The following is a 25,478-nucleotide window of genomic DNA, read 5'->3' as shown; positions in this document are numbered from 1 at the left end:
AGAGTGCATATACTTTGGTATAAAAATCTAATGGTAAGGACCTAGGTATGCATCCAAGAGAAAGGAAAGCATAAGTCCACACAAAGACTTGTACATGAATGTTGATAGCGGCATTATTTGTAACAGCCACAAAGTGTAAATGATGCAAGTTTCCACCATCAGGTGAATGGTTAAACAGCGTGGTATATTCATACAACAGAATAAATACCCAGCAATAAAAAGAAATGAAGTATTGAGAAATGCAATAAGGTAGATGAGTCTCAAAATAATTATGATGAATAAAAGAAGCCAGACAAAAAGAGTACAAACTGTATGATTCCATTTATCTAAAATTCAGGAAAATGCAAACTAATTTAAGTGACAGAAAGCAGATCTGTGGTTACTTGGGGATGAGAGTGGAGTGGAAGAGGAACCTCAAAGGGGTAGAGGAAACTTTGGAGGCTGATGGATGTATTCATTAGCTTGATTGTAGAAATGGTTTCAGGGTTGTATACATGTCAAAACTCATCAAATTGTATACTTTAAATATGTGCAGTTTACTTTATGTCAATTATACCTCACTAAAGTTGTATAATTTGCAAGATTCACCTCGAGTTTGAAAAGCACAAGATGACTAAAACCTCACTGAAGAATCTGAAGCATGAGAAAACTAAAATTACTTCTGGAGATAACTGACAACGAAGCTTCTATTCTAGTAAGATAGTTTATCCGAACAAAACATGACTATGAGAAACGCAAAGTCATAAAAATAAAAAATAGAAATGACATTTTTGTCCCCCTGGTAATCATGCCATTTCCTCCTGCCTGTACAGTCGCTCTATATCATAATCTTTTTAGTGTTCTATTCAATTTGCTTTTTTAAGGAGAGTAATAACCTTGGTGTATTTTTCCTGAACTATTAGACTGCTCCTTTATGTACAAGATGTCCAATCCCTGGTGTGTCTGTACGTGTGTGGGTGTGTAGAAAGCTACATTGTATCTATAAACTTTAGCAAATGCTGCCATTTGCTTTGGGATTTTGTAGCCAGTTCTCGGCAGTGGCACTGGAAACAAATTGGAACTTTCTAGAAACCATACCCTCTTCTACAAGATGAACACTAGTTTTCCTAAATATGTGACTCCAGTAATCAAATTTTCCTATTTAGATTTTCCACTTACTGTTTTAAAACAAAGAACTGCTAATACCACACACACAGTGCACAACACCGGTAAAGATTCTTTCTCTTATTAGAAAACACTCATAAAGTTTTATTTCCACCTCCCGCCCCCAAATTTTCTTAGCTCTTTTATTCGGTAATCACTCCCATTCCGCAGACAGGGAGGCGCACACAGGTTTTGTCGCACAGCACAGAGGGGCAAGAAAAAAAGCCACTCTCAACTTTTCAGTTCCATTTTGAGAAATGATCACAGAGAACTCCCGAGAAACGACAGCCAGCGAGAGCAGAAGCATTTCTCCCCAGGCTGGGGGTGGGTCGGGAGCCAGGCGCGCTTCCGCGGGAGAGGGGGAGTCAGGTGGCAGCGGAGCGGGCACGGGAGCCGGAGCGGCGCGGCGGGGGCGCGCCTCCCTCCGGCCGGCGCGGGCAGGCCGCCCCCGCGCACGCGAGTCCGCCGGCCCGGGGCTCCCGCGCCGCGCTGCGATCCGCGGGGACGCCGGGGTCGTCGGGCGCCCGCGTCACCTCCCCCGCGCGCCCGCCCCCCCCCCCCCCCCCCCGCCCCCAACCCCTGGCAGGTCCCTCCCCCATGCCTGCTCCCGCGGCCGCCGCCGCCGCCGCCGCTACCGGAGGCGCAGGAGCCTCGCGATAGTGTTTGCACAGGCGGCGCGTGACGCCGCCGCCGCCTGTAACTGATGCAGAGGTTACCCCGCCGCCTCAGCCGCCACCCACCGCCCGCCGCCGCCACCCGGGCGACGCCGGGGGCCGACGCACTGCAGAGGTGCCGGCAGGTTCCGCCCGCGGAAGTCTCTCCGGCCGGCGCAGCCCGCGCTCCGCCCGCGCTCCGACCCCGGCTCCGGCGGGCGCCCCCTCGACGCCTCCGCCGCCGCGCTCCTTCCCTCCGCCTCTTCCCCGGCGCGCCCGCCTGCTCCCTCGCTTCTCCCCCTTTTCCTCCTCCCCGTCCCCTCTCCTCCCCTCACCTCTTCCCTCCCCACCTCCCCCCTGCTCGGTTTCCTCCCCCATCCCCTTGACTCTCCCCTCCCTGCCCTCGCTCTCTCGCTCGCCCTCAGCGCGGCCCCCGCCATGACGGAGGCGGGTACCGGTGCCGTTGCCGCTGCCGCCGTCGCAGGGGGGGAGTCGGGTTCTCAGAAAGTAGCTTGATGAGTGTCCAAAGTAGCAGTGGAAGTTTGGAGGGGCCGCCATCTTGGTCCCAGCTCTCCACGTCTCCAACCCCGGGCTCGGCGGCGGCGGCCAGGTCCCTGCTGAATCACACGCCGCCATCCGGGAGGCCCAGGGAAGGTAAGCGCCGTCGCGCCCGCGCCCGCTCGCGGGCCTCCGCTCCCGCGCCGCGGCCCCCGCGCCCCGCGGGGCTCTTCTCCCTGACCCGGGGTGGGGGATGGTGGCGAGGTGGACGCGAGGCCGCCCGGCTCCGGGGACGTAGTGCGCTGGCTGTGGGTGGTGGTTCGCGGGTGGCGGAGGTGACGGACGAGGGGGTGCGCGCTGGAGGGGACGGGGCGAGGCGCGGCGCCCAGACTCGCCTGGGTACCTGAGAGCCAGTCCTGCGAGGGTGGGAAGCCTCCCCCCGGACGCGAGCCCCTTTCTGCTCCATTTGCTAGTACACTCAGTACTCTTAACCTCCTGGCCTCCGGTCTCTGGTGGGTTTTCCCTCCGGTTGAAGCATTCATCCTCGAGCCCCCTCCCCTTCCCTCGCGCACTCCTCCCATAGAGGCGGTCCCCGTTCTGCAAGCCTTGCTGCCCGGGACCTGGAGGATGCCCCTCGCTTGCACGGTCTCTGCCCTTTGGGCAGAGCCGCTGACATTATCAGAGCCGACCTTGATCCCCTGCCTGGCCCCCTAGAGCAATTTAAACGACAGACTGACTCGTGGGCAGGCTTTTTAAGCCACCCCTCCAGATGGTTGCAACTTTCTCTCCTTCGCCATCACCTCCTGCGTGTTTGTGCGTTATCTCTCTACTGCAAGTAGGCTACTGTTCTTCTCTGACAGGGCCGTGGGTTTTGTGGGAAATATCTGCGTAAAGGTTACTGCAAACACGCACCAGATCGGTTACAATTGTTTTCTAAGTTTTCTGGCTTCTTGCATGCAAGTGTGCTGCCACCAGATGTAGCAGTTACACAGCTAGTGAGACACCGGAGTGCTTTTGACTGAAATTTCAACTTGGTGTATTTAACTTTAATATACGACATAAAATGAAATTTGGGAGAACAGGCATTTATGGGGGAAGAGTAAATGTTCATGGAATCACTTTTAACGCTCTTTTGTCTGGAAAACGCTTAGCGGTGTTCAGCAATTGGTAAATGGGTTGTTCACTCCCAGTTGTGTCACACAGGGAGACTGTAGTCACATTAAAAAAAAAACAGCGCCTGGAAGTCCAATAGTCTAGTGAATCCTTTAATCAGGAGCTTTGGTTTATGTAGGAATGGGTGGGATTAATTTATCTTGAAAATATCTGTCAATATTTACTACTTACAGCCTTGACAATTCTTAATCAAGTGTTTTGTGCCCTGAATCCAGTGGTTCAGGCATAGCATTCTTTGTCATTTTGTTCCCGTGAGCATGTGTGAAAGTGACAATAGGCTCAAAGATTGGCATGAATTTGCTCTAGAAAATTCATGGAAAGGTTTGGTTTATGGCATCCATTAAACATGCTGAATACATTCACAGACATTTTCCCCTTTCCGTCTCACCCCCAACACTGAGTTCAGGTTATTAGAAAATAAAAGTTTATTTATTGACTAACTCAAATTTAGTGCATCTGGTGATTTTTCTTTTTGCACTTGAAAATTTGTAAATGAATATTTTAAAATCTTTTGTAAATAGAGCAATTGGTGCTTTTAGCGTGTTTTTACTTTTGTCTGTAGTTTCATTGAGATGCTTAATGATAGTGTTATGAATGACTAAACGATGGTTTTGGAAAAGACTGTCTTATTTTCTCTTTTTTTTTTTTAATGTCAGGACCTTTTTTCATTCATTTCTCAAATATTCATTGAGCCGTTTCTGTGAGCCAGGTGCTGTACTAAATAGTTAGGACGTAGTGTTGAATTGTTCATCTGTAATGTCTATTATCAGCATTAGTAATTTTGGAGCTGCAAAATCTAGATTGTGAGTTTCTGAGGTTAGTTCAACTCTAGTTAAAAAACTTTTATGCTATTCTACACTTTTCCCGATGTTTGAAAATTTTGAGGGGTGGGGATAATTTAGCTTGAACTTCCAAATGACCAGAATTTTTTCCAGCAGTTTAGATTACAATAGATTTTTATGTAACTGAAACCAGTGAGTCTCTGCTAATTAATGAAATAACGACATGCTTTTGTGAAAGTTATACTTCACATCAACTACCTGTGTGGCCACAATGGAACATTTCTTTTTGACTGACCAGCATGTGAATTAAAACTGTGCTAATCCTCTCTAGGGTTATATATTCATCTTGAAGATATAGTCTCAGATTTCACTAGTGCTAACAAGAATTGTATATATGAAGCCCCAGGTATCACCATGGAGATGTTTTCCTTTGGGATGTTTCTGTTTCTGTTTATTTGTTTTATTTTTTATTATTTTTTTGGTGAGGAAGATTGGCCCTGAGCTAACATCTGTGCCAGTCTTCCTCTATTTTGTATGTAGGATGCCGCCACAGTGTGGCTTGATGAGTGGTATGTAAGTCCATGTCTGGGATCCGAACTGGCAAACCTGGGCCACCTAGCGGAGTGTGTGAACATAACTACTATGCCGCCAGCTGGCCCCTCTATTTCTATTTATTTTAACAAGTATTTAGCATCTTTTTCAGGTACGCATGCTAGTGTATTGTATAAATTGATGCAGATTGAGAGAGCTTTAGGCTTCTGGTGACTGCTAGTAAGAACCATTAATGTTAATTAAACTTGAATGTATGTATCAAGGAGAGAACAAACTTTGTTTCTTGAAAAATTGAGCCAATTTAATGTAATATATAAAAGAACATTTTAAACTTAAAAGAATTACGTATATGTATATGTACATTTATAAAGGTTATATATGTGATGAACTCCTTTTAAGTAAACTTAACTTTGAAAACGGGCTATTTTTAAAAATTTGCCAAAGTATCTCAAAAATTAATTATTTTGAAGTTTTGATATATTTCAAACCAAAAAAATCTAAGGTTAAGATCTGATTATTTTTATTGTTCCATATTTTAGCTTTCTTCCTCCCCTTCTCACCCTATTCTCATTATCATATTAATAGTTTTACTTGATTGCAAATAAAATATGCCTTTAAATATTATAAGATTTAGGAATTTATTAGAATTTAGGAATTTATATAATATAGCGTAGACTACTTTTTTTCTGTGGGAATCCCAAAGCTTTTCCTTTATCAGTCTTGAAGTTTTCTGAGAGGTAGGTGCTCAGCACTGTAGCTCTAGGTTTCATGTTGGATGTTTTAAACCTCTGGTCTCTGTTCCATTTGATCTTCTCATAATCCTATGGTTAAGGAGGTGGGAAGTTAAGAAATTAAGTAAATTTTCAAATAAAGATCAGTTTTGCTTTGTTGAGGCTTAGGACCTAGTTACAGATTGGCTAGATGAGCAGATGGTTTTTTTGCATATCAGGAAATGGGTACTTTCGAATGGCTTATTGCTGAGTCAAATTAATGATTATGCAAAAGACTTGAATTTTCTTTTCTATTCCATCTTACTGGATATAAATAATTTGCTTTAATTTTATGTAAGAAGTGAACGTAGTTTGGTTAGAAAGATAATATCACAGTATAATTAAAGTGTTGCACTCTCTGTTTCCATATTTACAGACTGCATCCCTTAGATAGAAGAATTAAAGTATTTGACTCCAGATGATTGAGAAATATCTGTAGGGAGATGTTAAAAATAAAGGTGTTCCCGATGGCCCTTTAATTTCTGAAGTCAGTAGCTGGAGAAGGACAGGGTTATGTGTTTAAGGATTCTAGCTCGTGAATAGGTTTGTGGTAGGCGCCTCCTTTACAGAGGCGCATTTCCACATTAGAGTGGAGAGAGAGAAGCGGCCCAGGAGACTTAGAGGTCTGGGAATCTGCCCGTGAGAAATCGGCTATGCTTTAGCCTTTTTGGTCTCAGGACCCCTACTCTTAAAACTTATTGAGGATTCTAAAGAGATTTTGTTTATGTGGGTTATATCTGTTGATATTTACTATAGTAAGAATGAAATAATTTAAAAAATATTTATCTAAAAAAAATAAGTGGATTATATATTAACAGATTTTTAAATGAAGAATAAATATTGTAAAACAGAAACTTTAGTGAGACTGGTAGCATTGTTTTATATTTTTACAAAATCACTAATTTCTGGCTTACTAGAAGACAGCTGGATTTTGCTTCTGTTTTCAGTCTGTTCTGATATATTTTGATTGAGGTATGTGACGAGAATCCAGCTTTACGTAGATATATAGTTGGGAAATAAGTAGTATTTTAAGAGCCTTTTTAGAAATTGTATGTATTCTTCTTTGATACTATACCAAAATTTGACAAGTGGCAGTTTTTTTTAAAGGTTACTTACAATGTGGAAGTACGTTGTGTTCCAGAAATGATTCCAGGACCCACAAGAAATCTGTGGACCATACGTTTAGCCTAAAAAAGAGATTACTGAAGGAGTGAGGAACATGATAGCTGTCTTCAGGTATTTCAGAAACATAAAGTAGAAGGGAGAATACTGCCATGCGTCACTTAATGACAGGGATGCCTTCTGAGAAATTCGCCAGTGGACGATTTCGTTATTGTTCAAATGTCATAAAGTGTTGTGAAGGGGTACAAAATTTGCCACCCCAAAATGTGTCTCTTTAACATGTGGATTATTTTAGGCTGATTATTTTTAAGAAGCAAAAGACTCAGAAAGTTTTTCTTGTTACCTCCTGCTTAACTGCCTTAAAGGATTCAGATTAAAAAACCTGTCTCAGGAAGCAAGCTATCACCCTGGCATAACATGAACTAGGTGGTAGACAGGGAGGAATCTAGAAAAGTCTGTTTGTTGGGCTCTCCTCTGTTTTCTTCTGTTTCTGTGTAGCCAGACAAATACTTGTTTTCCAAACATTTGCTTTTTTCACCTACCTGTGTATTTCCTTCCTTCCCTTTGAACTCCTTGACTCTCTCCACCCCCAACATCATCTTTTTTTTTCTTCTTCTTTTTTTTTTCTGAAGAAGATTTGCCCTGAACTAACATCTGTTGCCAGTCTTCTGCTTTTTGCTTGAGGAAGATTTGCCCTGAGCTAACATCTGTGCCAGTCTTCCTCTATATTTTTGTATGTGGGTCGCCGCCACAGCATGGCTGCCGACTAGTGGTGTAGGTTCTCGCTCAGGAACCCGAACCTGGGCTGCCAAAGTGAAGTGCACTGAACTTAACCACTAGGCCACGAGGCTGGCCTCCCTACTGTCATCTTTTGTCTTTAGCTGAGGATAGCATTTAAGGTGAGGGCTTTGACCATTTTAGTGAGTTACTCAGTTTTCCTGGGTTTCTCCCATGTATACTTGTTATTAAACTTTTATTTTTCTCCTGTTAGTCTGTCTCATGTCAATTTAATTCTTAGACCAGCCTGAAGAACCTAGAATGGTAGAGGAAAATTTTTTCCTCCTCTACAGTACTTACACAAACCTAGATGGTATAGCCTACTGCACACCTAGGCTATATGGTACTAACCCTGTGTGACCACTGTCATATGTGTCCACGGTTGACTGAAATGTCATTATGAGGCACATGACTGTAGATCTGTTCTGCTATTTTAGAAGGTAGACCAGCAGGTGAAAGTTAGGAAGGCATAGGTTGAATTCAGTATAATTTTTTGACAAGAATGTAAGAACTGTGTAGGAACTAGGCTTGTCCAACAATGGAAGGAGTTGCCTCTTGAAGTATTTAGCTGTAAGAATTTAAAGCGGGCTAGAGGAACGTTTTGGGGGGAGGTGGAGATAAATTCTGTAGATTCTTATTTTGGGTGCTATTGGATTAAGTGACTTAAAGTCCCGTCCAATTTAAAAATGTAAACAATCTGTGCGGTTTTGAAAATCGCTATATATAGTTAAACTGTACTTATATATCCATGAATGTTTTTGAATATTCTCTTGTCAGTAGGATGAAACTATTGTTGACTTTATTGCTATTTTGCATTTTTATTGTGCTTTTTCTCTGAGGATTTTCCTGTATTTTCTGGAATCAGCACTATCAGTCTTCCTGAAATCTTGCTAAATTCCCTGAGATATAATAAGCTTTGAAGATATTTTAGGGACTTAGATACTACTAACGATACAGTTTAGTAGAGTTGTAATATATTTGGGCACTGAATTTTAGAATATTGTGGGGGGTTGATTTTCAATTTTGAAAATGTATAGTCTTTTATTTGTAATTGTTTGTGATTTCAGAAGTAATATGCTTAATCTGTTCTAATGGTTTTAAAGCTAAAGAGTCTGAAAAGAGGATACATGAAGAAAAATATTTAAATTGATCTCTGTTGAATTTAAAAATGCATATTAAATATAACCAGGAGATAAAAGAAAATGAAGAATTTTAATTTTCATTTTATTCAGAGAATTATGCATGTACTTTTTATCATTACCTGTAACAATTCATATGTTAATTTTATATCGAACATAATCTCTTCCATGAGTTGGATTGAAAGGTTAGATTTTAGGTGATGGGAAGTCAAACATAAATTCCCATAACTTTCTTGAGGTCAACTTAATAAGTATAGTGAGTGACACACAGCTTAAGACTTCATGTACTTGTTGCATTTGGATTTAAAGGTCATTTTCTATAAAAGAGCCATAGAAATATTTCATTTAGTTTTATAAAATCCTTCATGCATGTTAATAATTTCCAAAAATCTTGGAGGAATAGTGTTATGAAGTGGGAGAAGCAGTATGGTACGGATGAGAAAGTACGTTGATTGTAATTGGCATCCAAATGTAGTCTGTCCTGTGCTGTTAACTAGCTGTGTGACCTTGGGCAAGTAACTTCTCTCTCTGCTTCGGTTTCATAAAAATGAGAATTATAGAGCTGAAAGGGATCAGGGAACCAGCTGAGTCCAAACCTCTCATTTTATAGATGAGGAAACTTAGATAATTTGCTCGGGTTTTTACTGTTAAGAAAGTTGAGACCCAAATTCAGTGTTCTGATTCTCAACTTAGTGCTTTTTCCATTATACTTTGTGGCTTCTTTTCATCTGTAAAATGAGGGGTTTGGATTTGAGGCTCTCAAAGTTCCCTACCAGCTCAAAAATAGTATTATTTTGACATCAGTTGTAATACAATTTACTGGAGGAAAGTTTGTATTTATTGGTGAAAGAAATATTTCTTGAACAAGCAGTGACCTTTTCAAGGTTATGTTTTGGTTTGTTAAAGGAAGATAGTCATCTTTGTTATTACCAGAAGATTTTTGTTTGTTTATGAGCATGGTAAGTATTGTGCTGGGTGATCTTTCTTTTTTAATGACCTACCTTCTAAAGCACTGTTATGAAATATTGAACACTATGTAAATTACATAAATAACAGTGTGGTGCTCTGAAGTGAAGTAATTAGTGATTGTTCCTCAGAAACTATTTCTGGAGTGTTTGCCCCCCTAAGCTATGTGCCTCTGTTCCTTAGTGTCATATAGGATTGGAGATGTTATTTCTTAGGACCTCCATCATGCTGCCTTTTATTTTATTAAAGTTTTATTTATGCGCCTATTAGACAGAAAGGTCTTGAATTCAGGGGCTGTGTTTTGTTCATTTCTGTATTCTCAGTGCATAGTAGGATGTCCTCTTTAGAGTTGGCACCCAACAAAAAGTTTTCTTCAAGACTGCTAAATTTTCTTAAAAAAACCTGAGTGATTATATAACTTAGTATACACATATTTGAGACCCAGGAAGATGCTTCTTTTAGTAATTCTTAGGCAAGTTGTATTTAGAGAGTGGTATGGATAACAGTGACAATAATAGCTAAAATTTATTGTTTGCACGTAATTCATTTAATTCTCATAATTCTGTGAGGTGTATACAATTATTATTCTCATTTTGCGGATGAAGAAACTGAAGCACGGAAAAGTGAAGAAACTTGCCTGGTGTGACTCAGAGTAGTAAATGTTAGGGTTGAGTGCATTTTAACCACTAGGATATATTGCCTGAGATATGGAAATTTGGTTTGGGGCAATTTTTTAGTTGTTTTTGCTTAACAAATTTTAATTTACTAATCAATGTTTTAGGCTCAATCAGTTCACCTCTCAAGTTTTTTTTTTTTTTTTTTGCATGAGTTTTATACATGTGTGAAGATAAGGTTAAAAAAAGACACGTAAAAACCCAGAACCAAACAACCCAATTTAGAATGCTTTACCAGCTGTGCAAATCTTACATTTCACTTTTTCAGATGTGTTTAGTCCTTTCATGGAAAATGTTAGAGGTTCATTAATGAAAATTCTTATTTTTATGTTTAATAATCTAAATTGGAATGCCATTTATTTCTTAACATTTTGGCCTCATGAGCCCACCACAGCCGTATCAGTACAGGGGTAGTAGTCCACTTATTCCGGAGGGTGTATAACCTGTTTCATAAGTCTCTGAACAAAACCGAGATGTTTTAGTGGCAGCTCTTTGGCTCACTCAATATGGGCAGGGAAAGGAGACTTGAAGCTCAGTCTGGCTCATCTATAAGAAGTATTGTTTGAAACCCTTAGTTTTAATTACTTTATCGCATACAAAACAAATCCCTTGGTAACACATAGTATTTAGTAAATCTAATGAGAGATAATTTGAATGAGTTGATAGGAATTCAAAGCATGATATGGGAAGATATGCATGATATCGAAAGATCCAGGTGGTAGGTTGTGACACTTAAATCTTCTCAATGTGGCTTCATTATTAGGTATGAAATTCTGTGAGTTTCAACAAGACAAGTTATACTTGTATTTAAGTAAAAATGCTTGTACTCTACAAAGATGCACTGCAAAGCCAAATATGAGTGGTTTTGGGGGGATGACTTGTAATATTTTTCTTCATTTGTATGGATTATTAAGAATTGGTTGTACTCATAAATTTGTGCCTTTCCTGGAAAACTAATTTAGCTGGAGAAAATGACAGACTTCTTCTAGGTTTAAATTCTGAAGCTTTGACCTGGTACTTGCTGGTATTGTTAAATGTGATACATTGTATGATTTCATGATTACACACTTGACACTGTATGTATGTGCTTCCTATCTAATGATGAATATAGTGCCACTGGGGAAGGTCCTGAGGTTTGTGTAAAGCCAATCAGATTCATCCTGTCTCTCATGAGACCTGAGGCATGTTTCCTTTTTTTGTCTTTTTTGATAGTGTGTATTTGCTTCTTAAAAAATATGGTTTTTTGTTTTTCTGTATGCAGCTTTTAAAAAAATCAGTGTAATTATATGCTTGAGTCAGCTTTGTGTATTAGGTTTTAAAAATTTACTTTAAAAATACATATACTTATTAACGATAGGCTCTGTTCTAGGCACTTTGTAAATGTAACTCATTAACTTATTACAATCATATGAAATAAGTACTATTATATCCCTGTTTTACAGATGAGGAAATTGAAGCACAGAGAAGTTAAGTAACTTACCCAAGGACACAGAGAGAGTATGTAACAGCTAGGATTCAGAGTAGGATTCAGAGTGAGTGCGTGCTCTTAACGGTTACACTATTCTGTCAATGTTATTATTCCATTGAATGGATGTACTATAATTTATTTAGTTAACCATTCTTCTTTAGGTTGTGTGTTAATCATGATTTTTTTGCTTACTCATGATGAAAACACAAGCTTTAGCAAGTTAAAAAAGGAATTTATTGGTTTGTGTAACTGAGAATTGTGTGTGTAGAGGAGGATGGAATAGCTTTGGAAACAGCTTAGATCCAAGATCTCAAATAATGTCATTGAGCCTCTTTGTCTCCATTTCTGGGTTCTTCTAGCCTCTTGCTTCTGGAGCCCCAGACACAAACCTTTTAGTTTAGCAACCATGCTTGAAAGACTATTTCTCTTTCCTGATGCCCACATATCATTTCTGGGTTGATGCTGATGTGTTTTAATTGTCAATTCCTTAATCAGTTTTTGCGACCTGGGAGATGAAGTACAAGATAGCCACTCTGGCAGTGGGTAGGGTGAGTTGGGGAACCCACAGAAAGCCACGATTGAGATGGATTGTCTCCCTGGCCTGTTGAAGAATTCTAGCAGAGTTGTGTCTGACAGGCAGATTTCAAATGATGTTCTAAATTGCTACCTTCATCATGTTAGTTCTTGTGATTTTCTGTGGCTTAAGAAGTGATCTAATTTATGAGACATGCTTTTAACGTTTAAGCAAGCACCAAGCATTAGATTTGGATTAGTGTTTCAAGCCTTATCTTTGATATGCACAAATATACTTTGAAGCACTGCATTGAAAATTGTAAAAGAGGCCTGCGTTGTGTTTTTGTGTGCTTATTTGTACCAAGAAGAATGCTTTGTGTGTACCAGGTGCTTACTAATGTGTGTTTACTAGTGGATGTGTAGGCAGTGTAGCATAAGGGTTAGGATTGTGAACCTTCTATGGATAGCCCTGGATTTGTGTTCTTTCTCTGTCACTTCTGAGCTGTTTGACCTTGGGCAAGTTACTTGCTGCTGTTATTTGTGTGTCTTTGCACATTGGTGAATTTTTTCTTTTGAGAAGAAAGTCAGGGACAAAAACAAGTTCATATTAGAGGGTCATTGAAAAGTAACGTTTAGGCTACATTCCCTCATATGTACATGTTCTCATATTGCAATTTTCATCATTATCTTTTAAATGAATGTATACTAACTTATTTAGTTGATATGTATACTAAAACTCCTAGTTGTTAGTCTCATTTCTTTTTACTATATAATGTGGCATTTATTATGCATATAATCTTTTTTTTTCTTTTGCATTACTTCTTTAGTATATATTTCAAAGACTTTATTTGGCAAATGGCGATGAATATTTTTTTCATTTAATATATATTGTCATTGTTTTCCCAATGGGATAACTGGAATTTTGAAGTCTATTATTGCTTTTCAGAGATGAATCAATTGTCATAGCTTAAGACTTTTATGGAAAGTTTACTGGTATAGTTTGTTCATTTAGCAAGTATTTTTGGAGCTGGATCCCAGCACGGAGGAAACAGAAATATATAAGATATAGTCCCTGCCTCCATGAGCTTGGTCACAGTCTAGTGAGGAAGAGTATAATTCATAGCATGTAATTCATACTTTTAAAGAACACCTTGTGGATCAGATAAACCAATCTGTGAGTTGCCAGTTTTCAACTTCTGATATAAACAGACGAATTATAATATAGTTGTAGCATATACTATATTAAGGTGTTATATTCATTGGTCATTTGGTTGCTAGAAACAAACTTAAGCAAAACAGATTTATTATTAGAAAGAGGGGCTGGGTATCTCTTAGAACCCAGTTAGGCCTCAAGGGGACTGAACTAGAAACTGGAAATTCAAGAATTTTGGTAGCGCTATTCTCTTGTGGATCGTAGAAGCAACCTTTTCCAGTGCTGTGAAGGAATGTTCTCTAAAAAGGAAAAGTGGGAAGGGAGGAAATTGTATTTCTATCACAGAGGCATAAAAAAGTGCTCCCTAGAGAAGAGAATTATATAGTTTCCCTCCAATTTAGCTATTAAACGGTATCTTCTTGTTTCAGTTGGTATGTCTTGATTGCTACTGAGATTGAACTTAATATTTCTATCAAAAGTCCATTGCCAGTTTTTCTTGAAGTGTGTGTCTTAGGTATTAGAAAATATGGTAGTGATGCCAGACCTTGTTATATTTGATGGAACCATTTTCTCCATCATGTTTTTCCTTTTTGTATGTTTCTATATTTTCCATTATATAACGTTTTATGTTGTTATTAAATTCAATACCAGTTTTTCCTTGTAATTTTTTTTTTTGAGGAAGATTAGCCCTGAGCTAACAACTGCCAGTCCTTCTCTTTTTGCTGAGGAAGCTTGGCCCTGAGCTAACATCCGTGCCCATCTTCCTCCACTTTACATGTGGGACACCTACCACAGCAAGGCATTTCCCAAGCGGTGCCATGTCCACACCCGGGATCCGAACTGGCAAACCCTGGGCCTCTGAGAGGTGGAACATGCGAACTTAACCGCTGCGCCACCGGGCCAGCCCCTCCTTGTAATATTTTTAAGTACATCTTTAAAAGTTAGTACCCTCTAAAGTTCATGTACTCTCATTTTATTGATTCAATCAATTTTATTTTTTAATTTTATATGGTTCATTTTCATATACTTTCATTATTGAAACATAACACATATAGAAAATGCACACAAATAAATTAATGCTCAGTGAATTATTATAAACCATGATTTGTGTAACTACCACTCAGTCAAGAAATAGAACATTGCCAGTGCTTCCAAAGTCCTCTTTCTGCCTCCAGCTGTCACTACCTTCTCCCTTTTCCCCAAGGCAATCACTATGCTGACTTAATGATGCCAGTTTTTGAACTTTATATAAATGGACTGACACAGTATATATTTTGTTTCTAGCTACTTTTGCTGCACATGGTTTTGAGATTCATCCATGTTAATTCCTGTAACTGTATTCATTTTCGTTGCTCTATAATATTACTTTGTATGCATATACCAGTTTATTTATACAATCGTGATGGATGTTTGGATGATTTCCACTTCTTGACTATTACTAATAATGCTGTATGAACATGTTTATACCTGTCTTTTCATGTACTGTTAATATCTGTTAAGTGTATACCTAACAGTAAATTTCCTGGGTTATAGGATATGTATGGGTTTGCCTTTAGTCAAAAGTGCCAGTTTCCCAAAGTGGTTGTAACAGTTTGCATTCCCATGAACAGTGTATGAGAGTTCTCATTGCTCCACATCCTCATTAACAATTGGAATTGTTAGTATTATTATTTTATTTTTTTGCTATTCTGATGGATGTGAAGTTCTATTTGTAGTTTTAATTTTCATTTCCTTGATGAGTTAAGATGTTTACCATTTTTTCATAAGTTTATTGGATACCTATTGTGAAGTGCCTATTCAGATCTTTTGGTTTGTTTTCCTTTGTGGTGTTTGTCTTTACAAAAAAAATAATTTATTTGAAGGAATTCTTTTTGTGTTTTGGATAAGTACCCTTTATTTTTTATTGAAAACATTTCCCCCTTGTTCAATGGTCTGCTTTTTCCCTTTCTTTATGATATTTAAGAAGTATCTCAAGTTCATACAAATATTTTCTCTCTTTTAATATAGGTATTTATAGTTGTAAATTTCTCTCTAAGCACTGTTTATTCCATAAGTTTTTATATGTTGTTTTTGTTTTTATTCATCTCAAGTGTTTTCTAATTTTCCTTTTGATTTCTTCTTTGACCTATTGGTGATTTAGGAGTTAATTTCCACATATTTGTGGGTTTCCCAATTTTCTTTCTGTAATTGATTTTTAATTTAATTCCATTGTGGTCAGAGAATATACTTTGTATGTTTTCAATCCTTTTCAGTTTGTTGATGCTTGTTTCATGACCTAGCATATGGTCTGTCCTGGAGAATGTTCCATGTGTGCTTTAGAAGAATGTGTATTCTATGGTTGGATGGAGTATTCTCTAGATGTCTGTTAGATCTAGCTGGTTTGTAGTGTTTAACTTTTCTGTTTTCTTTGTTAATCTTCTATCCTGTTCTATTCATTATTGAAAATGGAGTATTGAGGTCTCCCAGCTATTGTTGGATTGTCTATTTCTACCTCTGATTGAGTTGTGTTTCATGTATTTTGAGGGCCTGCTATAAGATGCATATATGTTTATAACTTTATATCTTACTCATAGATTGACACTTTAATTGTTATAAAATGTTCCTCTTCACCTCTAAAAACATTTTAGAGGCTGTCTGATGTTAGTATATCCATTCCACTTCCTTTATGGTTACTCTTTGCATGGTGTCTTTTTCCATCCATTTACTTTCATCCTATTTGTGTCTTTGAATCTAAAGTGTGTGTTCATAGACAGCATTTAGTTGGATCTTGTTCTTTTTTAATCCAATCCTACAGTCTCTACCTCTTGATTTTATTGTTTAATCCATTCACTTTTTTTTTTTTTAAAGATTTTATTTTTTCCTTTTTCTCCCCAAAGCCCCCCGGGTACATAGTTGTGTATTCTTCGTTGTGGGTTCTTCTAGTTGTGGCATGTGGGACGCTGCCTCAGCGTGGTCTGATGAGCAGTGCCATGTCCGCGCCCAGGATTCGAACTAACGAAACACTGGGCCACGTGCAGCGGAGCACGCGAACTCAACCACTCGGCCACGGGGCCAGCCCCTAATCCATTCACTTTTTAAAATTTTTGCTGAGGAACATCTGCCCTGAGCTAACATCTGTTGCCAATCTTCCTATTTGTATGTGAGCCACCACCACAGCATGGCCACTGAGAGATCAGTGGTGTAGGTCCGTGCCCAGGAACCGAACCCGGTCCACCAAAGTGGAGCGTGCCGAACTTAACCATTAGGTCACTGGGGCTGGTCCTCCATTCACATTTAATATTATTGATGTAGTTGGATTTATGTCTGCCATTTTGCTTTTTTTGTTTATGTCTCATATCTTTTTGTCCTTCTGCACCTCCTTTATTGCTTTCTTTTGCATTCAGTGAATATTTTCTAGTGTAACATTTTAATTCCTTTAATGATTTTTTAAACTATTTTTTGAGTTATTTTCTTAGTGATTGCTCTAGAGTTTACATTACATATCTTATTAGAATCTACTTCAGATTTATACTAACTTAATTCCAGTGATATATAGAAACTACTCCTATATAGCTACGCCAGCCTCCCCGTTTTTGTTACATGTACACTTATGTTACAAGCCCAAAAATACATTTTTATAATTATTACTTTATATAATTTCATGTCTTTTAAAGAAACTTGAGGTTAAAAAAGGGAAACACATACATATTTATAGTTTTTATACCAACTTTATTATTTTTCATCTCTAGTTCTCTTAATTTCCTCCTGTGATTTAATTTACCATCTGATGTCAATTCCTTGCTCCAATAGAGCTTGTCTCCACCTGCTTTATTCATGTTATTATTGTTAAATATATTACATTTCTGTATATTATAGGCCCCAAAATACAATTGTATACATGTTGTAGGTGCCATTGCTTTTTAAATCAGTTAAGAGAAGAAAGGAGAAAAAATATACAATTAAACTCTTTTTACTGGCACTCCTGTTTTCTTATGTAGATTTGAATTATTCTCTGGTGTAGCCAGAAGAACTGACTCTCATTCCTCTGCCAACTCAAATCTGCTGTTTAGCCCCTCTAGTAAATTTTTCATTTCAGTTATTGTACACTTCAACTCCAGTATTTTCATTTGCTTATTTTGTATATGTAATTCCTAACTTTTCATTGATATTTTCTATTTGATGAGACTTTGTCATGATACCTTCCTTTAATTCTTTAAGCACGGTTTCCTTTAGTTCTTTGAACGTATTTATAATAGCTGCTTTGATCTCATTGCTGAATCCAACGTTTGGGCCCTCTCAAAGGCATGTGCACAATCTCCCTGACCACCAGAGATGACTGTGGTTTTGGCCATGTTCTCTTTGTTTCTTTTGGTGATCTCACCATTAAGCTTTTGGCTGGTGTGCTTCTATTGCTATCATACCCAGTTGTTGGCTCCACTAATTGCTAGCTGATGGCTCAGTTGTTTTCATCAACATCTAAGGCATAAATTGCTCCACCGTCTGATTGCATTAAGTTAGGTCTCTGCAGATGCTAAGTGTTGCTAGTCTTTGAGACTTGTGCTTACCCCAAGAGGGCTCTTACTACCCTTCTCTTTGACTTGTTCTTATAGCTGGTATGTAGCTTTGCTTGTTGCTACCACTGTCTTGGAACTACCAGCCTCCTTTTAGCTGTTCACTCCCAAGATCTCCATAGTTTTGGTCAATGCTCTTAGAAATAAACTTCCTCACAGTCTGTTTCAAATAAAGTTAGTTTACTTTGGTAGAGAACAGAGCTTTCTGTTTTTATGGTCTTTCTTTTCCCCTGAAAAACACCTGCTTTGCTGCAGTGGAGTTAGAAGCAGAGATGGGAGATCACTTTTTTTTTTTTTTTTTTTTGGTGAGGAAGATTGTCACTGAGCTAACATCTGTGCCAGTCTTCCTCTGTTTTTTTGTATGTGGGATGCCACCACAGCATGGCTTGATGAGCAGTGTGTAGGTCTGAACCTGCAAACCATCAGCCGCTGAATCAGATCACATGAACTTAACCACTATGCCACTGGGCTGGCCCTGGAGATCACTTCTTTTGAAGTGGTACCCCACTCTAGGAGTAGGGCACTGGGTGAGGATGGTAGCCCCTATTCTTAGCTTGCCTCTCTTAGTAAAGAACCTCTGCCTTATGAGTGAGCAATTGGGACCCAGTATTTTTGGTGTACTATACCTGGACTGGAGCTTTTGGCTTATAAGTGGGGCTGGGGAAAGGGACCCACAGTCTTCTCATCCATGCCTGCCTGGCATAGAGTTTCTGCAACATGGAGCTGGGGGTGGGGTGGATGGTGAGAGATGCCAGCAGGCTTCTCCTCCTGGAATGAAATTATTGTCCTAGTCTGAGGTAGGGGAGCTCCTGTAGCACCCGTCTGGTGTAGAACTTCAGTCACCTTAAGTTGTGGGGTGTGAGTGAGAGTGGCTTATGGCTCAAATGTCACAAATGCTTGCTTTTCTCACTTCAATTTAGTGTATGTTTTCTTGAATAAATGTTTCTCCATTTGCTGTATGCCCTTAGGACAATTTCCAGAGGCATTAAATGGTTGGTTGTTTTTTTAAAAAAAATTTTCACCAGTTCAATGGTTATTTCACTGGAGAGATGGTCCACTGAGCTCCTCATGCCACTGTTCCTGAAATCCTACTCTCCTATGTTATCTTCGGAAACTTTGTTATTATTATTATGCTTTTCACATTTAGATCTATAATCCTCTGAAGTTGATATTTTTCTATGTGGAGTGAGGTAGGAGTAAGTTTCATTTCCATATGGCTATCTGATGTCCCAGCACCATTTATGGAAAAAAATTGTTCTTTCCCACTGTTTTGCAGTGCTTCCTTTTTTGGTAAATCAAATGTCTGTATCCAGAAACAGGTCTGTTACTAGGCTGTATATTCTGTATCATTTGTATGTTCTTGTGCTGGTACCATACTGTTTTAATTACCATAGTTTAATGATTAGCTTGATTTATCAGTAAAACAAACTTTCCTGCTTTGATAGTGAGTTATAAGGATGTTCTTCCAAGATTTCTGTCCCCGGATTGTTCAGTTGAATGCTAATCTAGGTAGCCCTGTGAAGGGATTTTGCAGGTGTAAGTAAGGCTGCTAATCAACAGACCTTAAAATAGTGAGATTATCATGGATTATTTGGGTGGCCCCTGGGGTAATCACACAAACCCTTAGAAACAGAAGAGGCGGAAGAGAAGGCAAGAAGAAGGCAGAAGGACAAAGCAGAAGAGAGATGGGGTAGATGGAGAGGTCAGAGAGATTTGACTCAGAAACATGAAAAGGACTTGAGCTGCTCTTGTTACCTTTGGAAGGGGGCTGTGTGCCAGGGAATATAGGCAGCCCCTAGAAGCTGAGACCAACCCTCACTTGATGGATAGCAAGGAAGTGGGAACGTCTGTCCACTACAGCTGCTTGGAACTGAATTTTGCCAATATCCTAAATCAACCTGGAAATGGATTCTTTCCTAGAGTTTCCAGACAGGAACACAACCTGGCTGATAGCTTGCTTTCATTCTTGTGAGACTCTAAGCAGAGAACCAGCTGAGTCATGCTGTGCCAAGATTTCTGACCCACAAAAACTGGAGGTAATGAATGGGTGTTTTAAGCCACTAAATTTGTGATAAATTGTTAGGACGGCAATAGAAAATTAATACACACTTTATTGATTTTCTTCAAGATTGCTTTGGCTATTTTTGGCTGAGTTCTGCAAAAACAAACCAACCAATCTATTGGGGGTGTGATTGAGATTGCCCTGAATCTGTTGATCAGATCTTTACAATATTGAGTGTTCCAATCCATGTATATAGTCTAGTCTCTGCATCATTTCAATCATATTTATAGTTTTCTCTGTAATAATCTTGCATAATTTTATTAACACTGCTAGGTGTTTTATTTTTATTTATTTATTTATTTTTTCTGGGAAAGATTTGCCCTGAGCTAACAACATCTCTTGCCAATCTTCCTGTCACTTTTTTTTCCCTCCCCAAAGCTCCAGTACATAGTTGTATATTCTAGTTGTAAGTCATTCTAGTTCTTCTTTGAGCTGCTGCCACAGCATGGCTACTGACAGATGAGTGGTTGTGGTTCCATGCCAGCATCTGAACCCAGGCTGCCGAAGCAGAACGTGCTGAATTTTAACCACTAGGTCTTCAGGGCTGGCCCTTATTTTTAGTTTTTGATGTTATTGTAAATGATATCACTTTTTAACTGTTATTTTCTATTTATTGCTGATATGTAGAAATTCAGTTAATTTTTGCATATTTACTTGGTAATGAGCAACCTTGCTTATAATTCTGATAGTTTATCTCAACTAGATTCATTTTCTATGAACGTATGGCCTATGAATGATAATTTATCTTTTTCAATCTTACAGCTTTTTTTAATTGTCTTATTACAGTGACTGTCTAGTACAGTGTTGAATAGATTGGTTATAGTGGGAATCCTTGTGTGACTCCTAATTTTGGAAGTAGAGGGGACAGTCAGTATTTCATTGTTTAGTATATAGACATTTTGGATCTATCCTTTCTCAGATTAGGAAATTCGTTTCTACTGCTAGTTACTAGGTTGTTTTTGTTTGAATCATGAATGGATGTTGAATTTTATCAAATGCTTTTTCTACATCTATTTATTTATTTATTTAAAAGATTTTATTTTTTTCCTTTTTCTCCCCAAAGCCCCCTGGTACATAGTTGTATATTCTTTGTGGGTCCTTCTAGTTGTGGCATGTGGGACACTGCCTCAGCGTGGTTTGATGAGCAGTGCCATGTCCGCTTCCAGGATTCGAACCAACGAAACACTGGGCCGCCTGCCGGAGCGCGTGAACTTAACCTCTCGGCTACGGGGCCAGCCCCTCTACATCTAGTTAGATGATCATTTAACTTTTCTCCAGATTTTTTTAATGCAATTAATTATTTTATTGCTCTTCAAGTATTAAACCAACTTTGATTTTCTGGACTAAACCTAATTTAATTGTAAGCCATTCTTCTTTTTATACAAGTTACTTTGCTGATCTTTTGTTTAGTATTTTTGCGCTTATGTTCATGAATGAGATAGGTCTGTGACTTGCCTTTCTCATAATGTCCTTGTCAGGTTTTGTATCAAGGTGATACTGGCTTCATAAAAATGAGTTGGGATGTGCTTTTCTTTGTTTTAAAACCATTATCTCAAAGGATTTATGTAAGAAATGTGTTATAACTTCTTTAAATATTTGGTAAGATTCACTGAGGAAGCTTTCTAGGCCTGGACTTTTCTCTGTGAAGTTTCAAGTAATGGCTTCAACTTCTATAGTGTCAAAGTACTCTCTGGAGTTTCAATTTTCACATCAGTTTTGGTAGATTGTGTTTTCTAGGAATTCCTCCATTTTATCTAAACTTTCAAATGGGTCTGCATAAAATTGTAATTAATATTTCCTTGTGATCTTTCTATGTCTAGGATCTGTAGTGATGTCCTCTTTTTCATTCCAGATAATCACTATCTTTGCTCTCTTTTTTTTCTTGCTCCATCTTACCAGCTTATTAGTCTTTTCATGGAGCCAACTTTTAGCTTTGATTATTCTTTCTCGTTTATGTTTATTTTCTATTTGATTGATTTTTGCTGCTTTCTTTGGGTTTAATTTGCTGTTCTTTTTCTAGACTTTTGTGACATGACAAATGCTTAGCTCTTGGATTTTCAGCCTTCTTCCCCTTCCTCCAACATGTATTTGAGGTTATAAAGTTTCGTAAGCATGAATTTGGCTTCCTTTCTCAAATTTTTTTGCTTTTTTAAAAAATTAAGGTGAAATTCACAAAACATACAGTTAACCATTTTAAAGTGTATAGTTCATTCCCCCAGGTCTTGATATGCATGTGTATGTCCATATATATGTGTGTGTGTGTGTGTGTGTGTGTGTGTGTATTCAGCCCAAAACATTCCATAATTTCCACAATTTCTCTTTGATCCATGGATTATTCAAAAGTATATTGGTTAATTTACTTAAAAACTTAGTAAAGTTTTTCTAAATTGCTTTTTCTTACTGCTTTCTAACTTAGCTCACTATAATAAGAACTGAATCTATAAGATTTCAATTCTTTAAAATTTGAGACTTGCTTTATGACCCAACATATAGTCTTTCTTGGTAATTATTCCTTGTATATATACAACAACAGAAAAAATTTTGTAGGCTGTGCTTGTTAGATGAGATGTAATATGTATATCAGTTATATTGTTTGTTTCTTTTTAAAATTATCATTACTTTTGTTTGCTCTTATTCAGAGAAAGTTTGTTAAAATGTCCTGAAATGATTGTAGATTTGTTTGTTTCTCTGTATAGTTTCTGTCATTTTTGGTTTTATATACTTAAACTATGTTATAGGTGTTTACAAATTAAGAATTTTATATCTACCTGCTAAGTCAAACCTTTTGTTATGATGAAATGTTCCTCTTTATCTCTACTAATGCATTTTGTGTTATAGTGTACTTTAGTGTTAAGACAGATAACACTAGCTTTCAGTTGCTAAATGTTTGCATGGTATTTATGTTTCTATTCTTTTACTTTCAACTTTTGTTTATATTTTAGTTGTCTTTTGTAAGTAGCACATATTCTTTAAAAAAAACTAGTTTGACCGTGTTTATATTTCAGTTGGAACATTTAGTAAATTCACATTTAAGATACTTACTGATAGATTTGGGTTTAAATTGATGTTCTTAATAAATCATTTCTATTTATCCTGTTTCTTTGAAGTTTCTCTTACTTTCCTTTCTGCCTTCTTTTGGATTGTTGTTATTTTTTATTTCAAATAATCCTTCACAGTTAGCTTAATGGTTATATCCTTTTTTTTTGTTTTTGTTTTTAGTGGTTATCCTACAAATTAAAATATGCCTTCTTGACTTGTTAAAGTGTAATGTAAGTCAGCACTTTTTCCTCTTCCTGGTAAATGTAACAACTTTAGAAAACATCAAGTGTACATTTCCCTCTCCCAAATTATATGCTATTATTACTGAATAGTTTAGTTCTTTATATATCTTAACCACCCACAAGATAATATTAGTGTTTGTACAATAATATTGCATTTATATTTACCTGTATATTTACCTTTTTTTTTAAGGAAACAAAAAAGCTGAGTTAATTTTCTATCTGCCTGAAGAATACTCTTTAGTATTTTCTCTATTTGGGCCTATCTAGTGTAAATTGTTATTGTTTGTCTGCTAATGGGGATCTAGGTAGGCAGTTATTTTCATTTAGCACTGTTGCATATTATTGCAATGAGATCTGGTTTCCATTGTTTCTCTTCAGAAATTAGCTGTCAGTCTTATTGTTGCTCCTTTGATGGTAATCTAGCTTTTAGCCTCTGGTTGCTTTTCAGATTTAGGGGGATTTACTTCCAGTTTTCAAGAAGTTTTACTGTGATGTGTCTAGATGTGCTTTTCTTTTTTTCTACTTGGTGTTTGTAGGACTTCTGAGATCTGTAACTTGGGGCTTCCCTATCCAATGCTACTGGCTGTATGTGTCTATTTAAATTAATTATCATTTAAAAAGTTAAAAATTCAGTTTCTCACATTTCACATTCTCATCACCCACATGTAGTTTTAGCTGCCTTATTGGCAGATGGAGAACATTTCCATCATTGCAGAAAGTTTGTTGGCCAGCACTATTAAGGGCTTTCATAAGTTTTGGGAAATTCTCAGCCCATTAGCTCTTTGACTAGTGCTCTTGTCCTGTTGTCTTATCTCCTTCTGGGATGCCAGTTATATTTGTATCAGACTTTCTTATTGTATGCTGTATGTTTCTTATCCCCTTTTCTGTATTTTCATCTTTTTATTCCTGTGTACCTTTTTGAAGATATGTTTTTCTGAGCTATCTTCTAGTTCACTAATTTTCTGTTGAACTATGTCTAATATGCACCAAACTCACTACTGAGTTCTTAATCCGTGTTCTTTTACTTTTTAGTTCTGGAAATCAATTTGGTTCTCTTTTGAGTTTTAGGTTCTCTGCCAAAGTTCTCAGTTTTACTATCAGCATGGTTGTTTGAAAGTCAAATAACTTTATTTTCTAGATCTGTTTGGGTCTTGTTCCATGTTTCATTTGCTATTCAGTCATGTGTTATTTTCTTGGCTTTCTGTTGTTTTTCTAAAATTACATTTGGGACTTTTTTTTAATGAAAAACTATAGAAATAATTTGGGCCTAGAATGATGGCAGTCTTCCATGACAGGATTTACATTTACATTTACATTTTGGCAGAAGTAGAGGGACACTATAAATCTCATATTTTCTTGAGCCACTTTTCAGAATTGAGATTAGAAGCTGGACTGTACTCTTGCTCTGAGCTTTAATCCACTCTTGCTCTGAGATTGGGATCCCAATCCAAAGTTTGGGGGAGGCTCTAGATTTCATTTTTTGTCTGGCTAGCCCAGTGATGCTGCCAGAGTTTTGCATAGCTTCTCAGCCTCTCAGTCACTAGTTCTGGAATCAGCAAATGCCTCTAGGGGCAGGGAAGCCTCATAGACCTGACTCATCTCTCTGGAATTTCTTTTTTTCCTGAATTTTGGCCCCATGATTCTTCACTGCCTAATATCTATAAGCAGACTTTTCTTTTAAAATTTTAGTCCAACTTTTCAAGTTTCCTCAGCCAGAAGATTGATCTGATTTACCTAATTGCCATTACTGGTAGTAAAAAGTTCTTATTTGCTTTTATTTTTAATGCTTTCATTGGTTTGAAAATTTGGGGTGAATTTGAATCTTTTTTCCTCCTCTCGCCACTCCCTTCTTTCCTCTCTCCCTTCTTTCCTTTCTTTTGTTTTAATTGCCAATTGGTTATGTATAACAGTTTGAATAGGGCCAACTTGTGGAGTAGTTAGCCATCTGGAGTTGTAGGTTTAAGTTGAAGCAAAAATATCTTTGCCTTTAATGCCTTGAAGATTACTGTAATTTTTAAAGCATTTTTTGGGCAATGAAGTAGTACCGGTGTAAGTTATATTTGGGTTCAAATAAACAATCTTTAGAGCATTACAGTGTTTTTTTACCAGCTCTTTTCTTCCTTCATGAAATACTTATAATGAAGTTGGTTGCAGTGAGCATGATGCTGAAGAAGTATAACAAATCATAATGTTTGTCATTTA

The 25,478-nt window shown here is 37.9% G+C and overlaps 1 protein-coding gene across 1 annotated transcript in view; it reads left to right on the top strand.

The window, feature by feature from the left end:
- Window positions 1-2,095: 2,095 nt before the first annotated feature.
- Window positions 2,096-25,478, top strand: part of TLK1 (tousled like kinase 1) — a 137,801-nt gene continuing 114,418 nt past the window's right edge. Inside the window, exon 1 of the mRNA XM_046658692.1 lies at window positions 2,096-2,450. Within this exon, the coding sequence (XP_046514648.1) occupies window positions 2,312-2,450 (139 nt within the window). The 5' untranslated portion in view covers window positions 2,096-2,311. The remainder of the gene's footprint in view (window positions 2,451-25,478) is intronic.

The sequence above is a fragment of the Equus quagga genome, chromosome 4 (assembly GCF_021613505.1).
Source record: "Equus quagga isolate Etosha38 chromosome 4, UCLA_HA_Equagga_1.0, whole genome shotgun sequence".
Lineage (NCBI taxonomy): Eukaryota > Metazoa > Chordata > Mammalia > Perissodactyla > Equidae > Equus > Equus quagga.
Note: the sequence above shows the minus strand (reverse complement) of the source record. Positions and strands in the feature narration are given on the sequence as shown.